General features: G+C 44.1%; 1 protein-coding gene across 2 annotated transcripts in view; it reads left to right on the top strand.

The window, feature by feature from the left end:
* ABHD14B (abhydrolase domain containing 14B) overlaps positions 1–12,580 on the top strand; it is a 40,466-nt gene that overhangs the window by 12,093 nt on the left and 15,793 nt on the right. Inside the window, exons 3-4 of one of the 2 annotated variants that reach the window (XM_068116189.2) lie at positions 3,078–3,319; positions 4,821–5,306. The exons of the other annotated variant lie outside the window; for it this stretch is intronic. Of the exons in view, the coding sequence (XP_067972290.1) occupies positions 3,078–3,319; positions 4,821–5,003 (425 nt within the window). The 3' untranslated portion in view covers positions 5,004–5,306. Of the gene's footprint in view, positions 1–3,077; positions 3,320–4,820; positions 5,307–12,580 lie in introns of those variants that run through there. 2 annotated transcript variants of the gene reach the window in all.

Here is a 12,580-nt window from a genome sequence, read left to right as displayed (position 1 = left end):
AATATCACTCAGTCGGTCAATGGTTCGAAAGAGCTTTACAATATATATATACATATATATATATATACAGTCATGTGAAAAAGTAAGTACACCCCATGTAAAGTTTTGACTTTTTCAACATATTTCAACATACAGCTATTTGATCTTCATTTCAACAATATTGATAGATAAAGGTGATATAATATAACAAATATCATGAAACATTTACATTTTGGCGTCCATTGTATAATTTAAATAAACATAAATGCAAATTTTGCATGTGGAAAAAGTAAGTACAGCCTTGGCTCTAATAGGTGGTATTGCCCCCTTTGGCAGAAACTACTTCAAGTAATCGTTTCTTATAACTGTCAACCAGTCTCTGACATCGACTGGGAGAAATGCTTGCCCTCTCCTCCATGCAGAATTATTTCAGCTGTGCGATGTTTGAGGGGTTTCTTGCATGCACAGCTCGTTTCAAATCCCCCCACAACATCTCGATGGGATTTAGATCCGGGCTTTGACTTGGCCATTCCAGAACCCTCCATTTCTTTCTTTTCAGCCATTCCTTGGTGGATTTACTGGTATGTTTAGGGTCATTGTCATGTTCCAAGGTCCACCTTCGGTTGAGCTTCAACTTTCCGACAGATGGCCTCACATTATCCTCAAGCACCCTCTGGTACAATGAATAATTCATAGTGGATTATATGATGGTGAGCTGCCCAGGTCCTGATGCAGCAAAGCTGCCCCAAACCATAATATTTCCACCACCATGCTTTACAGTTGGTATCAGGCTCTTGTGGTCAAATGCTGTCTTTGGTTTTCGCCAAACATGTCTTCTGGTACTGTGGCCAAATAGCTCTACCTTTGACTCATCTGTCCAGAGCACATTGTTCCAGAAATGCTGGTTTTTGCCTAGGTGTTCATTGGCAAACTTTAGTCTTGCCCTGATGTTCTTTCTGGACAGCAAAGGTTTCCTCCTGCCACACCTCCCATGTAGATCAAATTTGTGCAGCCTCTTTCTAATGGTAGACTCGTGCACTTTGACGTCAACAGTGGCAAGAGCTACCTGTAGGTCCCGTGATGACATTCTGATGTTCTTAGAGACTTCTTTCAGCATCTTGCGGTCTGCACTCAGGCTGAACTTGCTGGGTCGGCCTGGCCTGAACAAGTTGGCAATTGTTTGGAATCTTCTCCACTTGTAGATGATCTTCCGGACAGTCGAATGATTGATTTCAAATTGTTTGGAGATCTTTTTTAATCCCTTCCCAGACTCATAGGCAGCTATAACCTTTCTGAAGGCCTCAGAGAGCTCTTTTGATCTAGGCATGGTGACGCCGTACACTTCAACAACAAAGAGCAAACCAAACTAAATGTCTGAGGTTTAAATAAGACAGGTTCCTCCAAGATCCTCTCCAACGATGTTCTAATCATTTGCACCTGAGCTGGTGCACCTGATTCTAATTTTAGGTATTTGAAGCAGTGATAAATGTAGGGATGTACTTACTTTTTCCACATGCAAAATTTGCATTTATGTTTATTTAAATTATACAATGGACTTCAAAATGTAAATGTTTCATGATATTTGTTATACTAGGGCGTGCCCGTACTATATATATATCTAAAATTATATCCCCCCCCCTCTATTTACATGAAATGGTTTGGTCCATTCGCAAAGCCAAAGCGAACGGCTTGCGAGTACGGTAGAACCCCCCCCCTCTATTTACATGAAATGGTTTGGTCCATTCGCAAAGCCAAAGCGAACGGCTTGCGAGTACGGTGACCATACCTTGGGAACCACTTGTCCGATTAATTTCATACCTTGAAAAGGCACATCCTCGGGTCCCCAGCAATATACCTGGCAAGTTTCAAGTATATCGGACCCGTGGTTGTCGAGAAACAGCGGTCACAGACAAACACACAGACACACAGACACACACACATACACACAGAGATTACTGGAATTATAGATAGATTATATCACTTTTATCTCTCAATATTGTTGAAATGAAGATCAAATAGCTGTATGTTGAAACATGTTGAAAAAGTCAAAACTTTACATGGGGTGTACTTACTTTTTCACATGACTGCATATATATATATATATATATATATATATATATATATATATATATATATATATATATATATATATATATATATATATATATATATTAACCAAAGAAGCATACTGACCCCATGACATGATGCTGGCGTCATGTGCATAAATTATACCTGTATATATGCATTAAGTTTACATATATATCAAGTTTTTGAAGTTTTTGAACTCCCTATTGAAGTCTTGTAACGGAAAACTTGTAATGGAAACTTATGCTTGTTGTGTTGCTTAATTAACCAACTTTTTGCTTTCAACGAATGCAAGTTAACACCTAGAACAGCACTCGGTGGAGTGCATAGCCGCACACGTCCTCCAAGCTGAATAGTTTACGTTTTGTATCCCACCGATAGGCCGGATCTGGATCTGGACTTGAACCAAAATGTAATCGGCTTCTTCTTGTCACCTAACCAACTCATCCACCTAGTTTTGTCATAATTCTTCCACAACTTTTTGAAATATCATGCTATACTCTATATCGCTTTTGGCCCCATCTCTCAATGGTGAAGAATAACTTTAAAATTCTCGGATCTGGATTCTGATCTTCACCAAAGTCTTATCAATTCGTCCTTGTCACACACTCAACCTGTGCACCAAATTTTATCTGAATCCGTCCGAAACTTTTTGAGATATCCTGCTCACAGACAAACAGGCAGACCAACATGAATACCCCAAAACACCCCATCCTCACTTTTTTCCTTCGGAATCCTCTGGTAAATTTTGACGAAGATAGCTGAAAGCGTTTGCAAGTTGTCGCACTCACAGACAAACAAACAAACGAGATATAATAAACCTTTGGTGACGGAGGTAATACAATTGTGTCACGCGGGTGAAAAAGTACTTGGAAATTAAAAGTGAGCACTGTAAGCATACTGACTTATAGCAGTGATTTATTTGAGGAACCGAATAGTTATTTAAATCTTTTCTTGCCATTTCATTTGATTAGTCTGTTTACATATGGCCTACCTGTGGCTTCATATTTCAGGCTACGGACACTCCCAGAATGCCCCGGCTGAAGTTGCAATTGGAGAGTTGGCCTCCTCCGAATTCTTGAAGGTGGTGGTTGAGGCATTGGGCTTGATGAGCTGCGTCATTGTGTCTCCCTCCTTGAGTGGCATGTACTCTTTGCCATTCTTGTTGGACCACCACGCCCTCGTGCGCGGTTTCGTTCCTGTGGCCCCCATTTGTACACAAATGTTCTCGGCTTCTGATTATGAGAAAATTGCGGTGGGTGTTTGCAGATTTTGCAGTGAAACATTGATCTCAGGATTATCTGTGTTTTGTATGTGAAAGATTGGACTTTTCACCCTGGTGCAAGGACTTTGAGACTGTGTGGCAGTCTTTTAGGTTGTGGTGGAATTAAACTTCTCAGCAACGTCAGGAAAAGCCAAATATAATTGATGTGATATGATTTTTAAATTGCTAGAGGTTCACAATTATTACAAAATTGGTTTTATATTTCAAAGCGAATGACAGTACAATACGCTTTACCGAGTGCTGGTGCTGTTGAAGCAGTTCCTGGTTGTAGATTTTTAATTCCTCCGCGACAAAGTCACCAGAAGCGTTATGTGTTTGGGTTGTCCGTCCGACTGTCCGTCCATTTGTCCATGATAGGTTTTCGTTACTGCGATAACTTGAGAACGGCTGAAGAGTTTTAAATCACACTTAGATCAAGTATGTACGGTGATGTAAAGATGAACCGATTCGATTTTGGTGTCTATGTCAAAGGTCAGAGGTCATGTTACAAAAAGTCCTGTTACCGCGATAACTTGTGAACCAACAATGGTATTTTGACCAAAGTTAGTACAACTATGTATTATGATGCAAAGATGAACTGATTAGATTTTGGTGTCTATGTCAAAGGTCAGAGGTCATGTTACAAAAAGTCCTGTTACCACGATAACTTGTGAACCAACAATTATGGGATTTTGACCAAAGTTAGTACAACTATGTATTATGATGCAAAGATGAACTGATTTGATTTTGCGGTCGAGAGGTCAAAGGGTCAGAGTCTGTAAAATGTTTTCATTACCACGATAACTTAAGAAGAGCTGAAGGGAATCAAGTCAAACTTGGTGCAGGTATGTATAATGCCGCAAAGATGAACTGATTAGATTATGGGGTCAAGAAGTCAAACGTCAGAGATCCCATTAGGTAGAAAATCTGTTACTGCGTTACTTGTGAATCAGTAATGGGATTTTGACCAAACTTGGTATAAGTACATATTATAATGCAAGGACGAACTGATTAGATTTTGGTGTCAAAGGTCAGAGGTCATAATGTGATACTTGAGAGCAGCTGCAGGGATTTGAATCAAACTTGCTACAAGTATGTATAATGATGTAATAATGTGGGCGGAGGCATATCGGTCGACGTTGCAACGTCAAAGAGTGCCATTCTAGTTTCTGGTTGGTTTGTTCAGAATGCCGGAGATAAGTTGCCTGCTCTTCACGTACGACACCATGGGATCTTTAATGTCCACCAACTAATTCCGGCAGACGGGACACTCAGTTTTAATGTCTGTCTGTCCGAGGGATGGCACACACATTGATGCGTCGTCCTGTCTGGAAAACACCAGGGTGACAGACAGTTTATAGCTGGGCCGACATTTGAAATTTTTTCTTTAATTTTTTTAAATTTTTTACTCGTTATTCGAGTATTTTTCTGTCTGTTGAGACTGAAGCAAAAAATACAAAGTAATGCTTCTTTTTTGTTTTTTAAATTGCAGATTCCCACCTTGATTGTGTATGGGTCTTTGGATTCGGCTTTGGGCACGTTGTCGTTTTGCAACCTGAAACAACTGCCCAATAACAGCGTTGTTTGTATGGAAGGTGCAGGCCATGCTTGCTACCTGGACAAGCCAGAGGAGTGGAATTCTGCTTTGCTGTCTTTCCTTCGTCGTCTGCATTAGATCTGCACAACTACACTTTGTTTCTTTGTCATTTCAATCTTACACTTTGAATCCTCATTGGAAGAACACAGACTTTGATTGATTTATTGTTGATATGAACATGTCGGATCTGCCAGCATTGTGCGCTGATTGCTGATTAGAGAGTTAAATTATCAGACTGGTTCACCATCTTCCCAATTCTGCGGAATGGTGTGTCATTGCTGGCTTCTTAATTCTCATGATTTACAATCCGGGACCAAAATCATGGAGATGTGCTTTTTTCACAATTAAATTAATAAATTTATATGTATATGCAACAACAAATTGTCTTTGTGTTTGGTGTACAAGCAGTCATTTCATGGACGAAATATCTTTGTTCTACAAATTTGGAACAACGGCAGTGATAAAAAGCCAAGATTAACATTAAGATTAGGACTTTGTAAGGAAGAATGAGGTTGTTGTCCATCTATTACTTTATGTGGTAAGTACTAGAAGGGTCGAACCCATAGTCATTCAGCACGACCTCCTGTAACAAGGGAAGGTAATAAGTGCCAACCACAGTGAGTGGAGTAGCGTCGCATGTACCCCAGACGTCGCATGAGAGCATTCAACCCCGAAAGTCGTTGGTGAGCCAGCTGGGTTTTTACCGACCATCCAATCGTGACATGGCAGTTCTCCTGAAAGTGATTTGACTTCATGAATATTGTAATCCAAATCTTTCATATTGCTCCCTTCAGCTTGATTTGAACCCACAACCTCTGGTACGGCAGTCCAGTGCCCTCACCAATACTGTACCCTAAACTTATTGCAGGTTTTGCTTCTAGCTACAATTATTGGTCTCTGCCATTTTTTTGTTGTTACCCTCGCCAGAGGAGAGGGTTTTGCATTTGAGTTTGTTTGTTACTTGCAAAATCTAAGATTTTTCAAGTATATTGGTCGGTTGGGTTTGTTATTCTGTCTGTCTGTCTGTCTGTTAGTTTGTCACTCGGCTACAGCTCACGATTCTAAACTGATCCAAGTTCATGTCATGTCACTTTACATCGTATTAATCCGAGCTTTGATCAAGACCGTCTATTTTAATCTTGATGAAATGGACAACCTTTTCTTCGGGCGGGTGGGGGTCTGAGAGGGGGGGGGGGGGGGTTCAAGTATCGTGCTCTGCATGACGTCTTCTTGTTTTTTTTTTTTTTTTTTTTTTTGTATACAAGATCGAGGCTCGTGAAAGAGCAAACATTAATCACACAAAAAGACAAACCGACACACAAAACACAAAAAACAAGGGGAGCGGCAGACAAGATGGGGAGAGAGGGGGAAGGACACAAAAGAGAGGGGGAATAGGGGGAAGGACACAAACACAACATTTGAGAGCAGGGACATCGGGAGGACTTGGGGGGAGGTGGGAGAGGATTAAAACATATGAACACTGCAATGACTCTGGGGTGAATTACCGGGGGTAGAAAAGATCAAGGTTTTCGATGGGGGAAGATAAGAGATGGTGGTGAACAGCTGTTTTAAAGACCTGGAGGGAGGAGTGGGATTGAAGGGAGTGGGAGAGTTTGTTCCAGAGGCGGGAGAAAAGGGGAATGAAAGAGTGAAGGTGAGCAGAGAGCCTAGACTTTGGCAGTTTAACCATAAGAGGGTTGCAGGCAGATCTTGTGCGACCTGAAGGAGTATTGGGGGGACAGAGCACAGAGAGAGCTGGGGGAGCAAGGCCGGAGAGGAGTCGGTAGAAGACAGAAAGACCACCAACCTGCCTGCGGTGAGTGAGTGAAAGGCCCTCGGCATTGACTACATCGCAGGAGATTCCAATGATTCTGAAAGCTTTGGCCTCAACAGCGTGAAGCCGAGCAAGGTGTGAGGCAGGAGCACCAGCCCAGAGGGGGGAACAGTATTCCATTGAGCTGCGGATGAAAGCCTTGTATGTGGTGAGGAGCTCAGGTGTGCCAAGGAAGGACTTCGCACGACGGAGGATGCCCAGTCGGCGACTGGCTTTGGAGGCCAGCTTGGAAATGTGGTTTTCCCAAGAAAGATCATGGCAGATAGTGAGACCCAAAAGCTTGAGCGACAGAACTTCTTGGAGAGGATTGTTGAGAAAGTAGATGGGAGGGTTGTCCAGTCGGTCCTTTCGGAGAGACATTGTAAGAGTGTGAGATTTGTCAGGATTGAAAGACATGTTCCACTTGTTTGACCAGTCTGTGATTTTGTCCAGGTCTGCAGAGAGTGAGGAGGCTGCAGACTGCCGATCTGAGGGATGAGGAATGGAGCGACAGAGAGTAGAGTCGTCAGCAAAGAGATAGAGAGGATTTTCAAGAGAGTCAGAGAGATCATTGATGAAGACCAGAAAAAGCACAGGGCCCAGAACACTACCTTGGGGAACTCCAGCCTGAACAGGAAGAGGAGATGAGAGAAACCCATTCAGGGCCACACGTTGACTACGACCAGAGAGGAAGTCCGCCAGCCATGCGTGGAGATTTCCATGGATACCAAAGGAGGAGAGTTTGGAGAGCAGAGCAGGGTGCCAGACCGTATCGAAGGCACGTGAAATGTCAAGGGAGACAGCTCTAATTTCCTGTTTGGCGTTGAGGACCTCCATCCATTGTTGAGAAAGCAGAAGCAGCATGTCCAGAGTAGAGTGACCAGGTCTGAAACCAAATTGATGATCAGAGATCAAGCCATTGGAGAAGAGGAAAGATTTAATATCTGAAGCAATGATGGATTCCATGACTTTGCTGATAATTGGGAGAAGGCTGATTGGTCTGTAGTTGCTGGGATCTGTTTTTGCACCTTTTTTGTGCAAAGTGGTGATGTTGGCTGATTTCCAAGCAGATGGCAGATGACCTTGAGCAAAAGAGAGGGTGAAGAGAACAGAAAGAGGGAGTGAAAGAGCAGAAGAACATGATTTTAGGACCCGTGGGCTGATGCCGTCAGGACCAGTTGCAGAATCAGAGTCGAGGGTTGACAGAAACTTTTCCACCTTGTCAGGAGGAAAGGACACAGAGTCCAGGAGCAGCTGGGTACGACTGGGTACGGTGGGTACAGAGAGGGATGGGTTTGGGACACAAGATTTAGAGGCAAACACAGAGTTGAGGCATTCAGCTTTTTCACGTGCGGAGTCAGCCGTTAAGCCGTTTGAGGTGAGGGAGGGGATGGAGGGGGAACAAACACCAGAAACAGATTTGACCAGACGCCACCAGGATTTGAAGAGGGAGACAGATAAGAGAGTTCGGTCTTGAGAATGGTGAGATATTGTTTCCTGGCTCTCCTGAGGGTGGACACACACTTGTTTCGGGCTTTGTGAAAGGAAATGAGATTTCCTTCCATTGGATTTGCTTTCCAGGAGACGAAAGCAAGTTGTTTCAGGGCAACAGCCTCACCACAAGATTCCGTGTACCATGGACGGGAGGAAGGGTATGACAACTGAAGACGAGATGGTATAAATCTGTGCATGAGAGAGAGCAATTTACTTTGAAAGAATTCCCAGGATGAGTTGATGTCAGAGGCGGTAGAGATGGGAGACCAGTCCAGATGATTGATGGCTGCTTGAAGACCGTGCCAGTTGGCCTGAGTGAAATGCCAGACTCGTCGACGCTGAGGAGTCTCTCTGAGAATGGTCAGAGAGATGTCCACTTTGACAAGCACATGATCAGATGAGCCGATTGGAGCAGAAGAAGAGCAGCAGACATTTTCAGGGAAGTTTGTCATAACCAAATCCAGAAGAGAAGATGCTCCGTTGACTGAGATCCGGGTCGGGAAATTGACAGACTGTGTCAGTCCCAGTGAGTCGCAGAAGTCCTTTGCTGAAGAGCCATGGCTGGTGAGAGAGGTACCCACACCCAGCCAACTGGCATGGTGACAATTGAAATCACCACATATGAGGAAGAGAGAGTTGGGATGGGTAGATAGAAGTTGGTCCATATTATCAGACAGTGAGATGTAGATGGAGTCATCGCTGATTGGTGGACGGTACAACACACATGAACAAAAGGTGGGAGCGAAGGGGAAGCCGTAGCCAAAGGTATTCCTGGGGGTGAGGTGGAGAGAGGGCAGTGGAGGGCGAGTGAGGAAGAGAGTTTTTATAAAGATAGCAACCCCACCTCCAGGACGAGGCTCAGGTCTATCATACCGGAGGAGGGAGTAACCTGGGAGAGATACCAAGGCATCAGAGACATCATGAAGGAGGAAAGTTTCTGTTAAGCAGATCACATCTGGTTTGTTAGAAGCAACCTGTATGGAGAGGTCAGTCAAGTTTGAGCGAAGGCCCCGGATGTTTGAGGTCCATACCGTTAATGAAGAGGAAGGGGGAGCATCGGGTCCAGAACAGGGGGGGGGGGGGAGGGGTAGGGTAAGATGTGGAAGAGGAGGAAGAGGTAGGGAGAGCTGTTGAAGGTGTGTCAGAGATTTCAGAATAGCTTGGAGAAAGGGAAGAATGGGGCGGACAAAAGGTTTGATGGAGATTGGGTGAGGCACAGTGAGGTGTTATTTGAGGAGGGGGAAGAGCGAGGCAGAAGGTTTGGGGAGATGAAGGTGAAAGTTGGAAGGGGGAAGAAGCAGGGAGGATGCTTTGAGGAGGAGGGGTGAGGGGTGAGAGGGGAGTCTAGGAGGGGAGGAGCGAGGGAGAGTCTCGGAGGGGAGGGGTGTGGGGGGAGTTTAGGAGGGAGGGGAGGGAAGGGGCAAGGGGGGAGATTTGAAAGGGATGGGTGATGGGGAGGATTTGGAGGGGAGGGGTGAGATTGGATTTTGAAAAGTGTACGATTCATGGGAAACGAACATTTTTTGCAAAATGAGTTTGAGACCTTCGAGTCAAAAATACGTTTGAGGACACTGGAGGAGGGGTGGAGTTCTGGATAGTTTAGGGAATGTAGAAAGGAGGAACTGTAAGAGATGGTATTATATATATTTTTTGGAATGAATAGATTTGGTGAGCAAGACGAAAGCATCCTTTTGTAGGAAAAGAAGAAAAGGGTGTTATAATATATGAGAGAAAATAGTTGTTCAGGGGAGAGATTATACATTTCTAACCGCGTGATCGCGAACGAAGAACGAACGAACACAAAAGAACAACAAATAAACGAATAAGACCTGGGAAGGAAATTTTTTTTTTGGGGTTTTTTTTTTTTTTTGTGAGTACAGATATTAAACAAGGAGGTACGGGGTGAACGACTGGTACGAAACAGAGAACGAAAATAATTTCAGCGCATTCGACGAATCGCTGAGAGAAAAACAAACCATAAGGTCGGAGACGGTACGGTAGTCTAAGCCTACGAGTACTAGGCCGCAGAATACTCGATACCATTAACCGACGATTGTGTATACATGTACGAAAAATTAGCACCGAAAATTTTCCAAAAGATACGCTATAGGTACATACACCGAAAGATAGATACAGTCTCGACAAAAACACAATTGAGAAATATCACTTAGCTTCGAAAGCGTGAGCGCATGGAGCAGCTTCGAAAAGACGTGACCTCGCCGTGATCTCGCGTTTGTTTGTCTCTCTGTCTGTTTGCCGCACAGGATAAATATGATTTTCTCTGTAACCGTTGGTCCGATTGACAGGAAACTCTCACCATCGGTGCAACTCCACGTGTATAATTTTTTAATGATAATGATGACGTCATAGGTGATGCGGTATGGGCACCATCTTCGAAAAACCGAAATAATTTGCACCTCTATATCTCCGAAAGCGCTGCATAGAAAAAATTGAGACATGGCTCATTGTAAGGAACTCTCCATGGGGGAATAACATATGTTAATGATGATGTCATAGGTGCCTCCATTATGACGTCATCATTCGACAAGTACAAAACTTCACCCGATCAAGATGAAATTAATTAAGCATCATCTAGGGATAAATTGGTGGGAATTTTTTTTTAATGATTACATCATCGGTCACGTGGTTTGGCCGCCATATTTGTTTTAACACAAAAGCCTTAAAAACCACTAAAACACGTCCTGGTGAGGGTCTGCAATCTCTGATTGCTCTTTCTTGTTTATTTTGTAATAGTGAGCCTGAACACATTTTGATTTGTTGCAAACATGTGGGGAGTGTAAGGGGGGAAGGTGATGAGGAGATGTGGGATTGTTTTTATTGACCGCTCAGATGTATTATCTGCATTCCTCGACAGTGGCATTTCATTGAGTGAAATTGAATGGATTCTATCATGGTTTGTCACCAGTCTTTGTCGATGAAAATTAAGGTTTTTGCAATATTATTTTGCATTTCACTGTTTATTTATGAGACTTGACCAGTTTTATCAGCTTACATAAAAGTAGGACGACTTCATGCATATTGTTACGGAAATGGGGATGGCGCTCCCCCTTAGCAAGGGGGGGGGGGGTTAATCCCCCTTCTATTTTCACTGGCCGTCTCCGATCCTGAAGCTACCCCGCTCCCCTGTGGGGCGGGATTGGCCGAAGCGATTGGTCAAGCGATTCCCGTACACCTCCGCCAATCCCTCCACAAGGCAGGTGGGTAACTCCGCTCGAAACCACGGACAAGATGGTATTTTGCCGAGCGGTTTTAGCAGCCCGCGGTTCGAGCCGTTAACAGAGAACTAACCCGATTCATAAGCGTTGGCCGAAATCTTGTGTCCCAAACCCAGCCCTCTCTGTACCCACCATACCCAGTCGTACCCAGCTGCTCCTGGACTCCGTGTCCTTTCCTCCTGACCTTAGGTGGAAAAGTTTCTGTCAACCCTCGACTCTGATTCTGCAACTGTACCTGACGGCATCAGCCCACGGGTCCTAAAATCATGTTCTTCCGCTCTTTCACTCCCTCTCTCCGTTCTATTCACCCTCTCTTTTGCTCAAGGTCAACTGCCATCTGCTTGGAAATCAGCCAACATCACCGCTTTGCACAAAAAAGGTGCAAAAACAGATCCTAGCAACTACAGACCAATCAGCCTTCTCCCAATTATCAGCAAAGTCATGGAATCCATCATTGCTTCAGATATTAAATCTTTCCTCTTCTCCAATGGCTTGATCTCTGATCATCAATTTGGTTTCAGACCAGGTCACTCTACTCTGGACATGCTGCTTCTGCTGTCTCAACAATGGATGGAGGTCCTCAATGCCAAACAGGAAATTAGAGCTGTCTCCCTCGACATATCACGTGCCTTCGATACGGTCTGTCACCCCGCTCTGCTCACCAAACTCTCCTCCTTTGGTATCCATGGAAATCTCCACACATGGCTGGCGGACTTCCTCTCTAGTCGTCGTCAACGTGTGGCCCTGAATGGGTTTCTCTCATCTCCTCTTCCTGTTCAGGCTGGAGTTCCCCAAGGCAGTGTTCTGGGCCCTGTGCTTTTTCTGGTCTTCATCAATGATCTCTCTGACTCTCTTGAAAATCCTCTCTATCTCTTTGCTGATGACTCCACTCTCTGCTGCTCCATTCCTCATCCCTCAGATCGGCAGTCTGCAGCCTCCTCACTCTCTGCAGACCTGGACAAAATCACAGACTGGGCAAACAAGTGGAACATGTCTTTCAATCCTGACAAATCTCACACTCTTACGATGTCTCTCCGAAAAGACCGACTGGACAACCCTCCCATCTACTTTCTGAATAATCCACTCCAAGAAGTTCTGTCACTCAAGCTTTT

The sequence above is a fragment of the Myxine glutinosa genome, chromosome 5 (genome assembly GCF_964187855.1).
Source record: "Myxine glutinosa chromosome 5, kmMyxGlut1.1, whole genome shotgun sequence".
NCBI classification, from domain to species: domain Eukaryota; kingdom Metazoa; phylum Chordata; class Myxini; order Myxiniformes; family Myxinidae; genus Myxine; species Myxine glutinosa.
The sequence above is the reverse complement of the archived record's forward strand: the minus strand, read 5'-3'. Positions and strand labels throughout refer to the sequence as shown.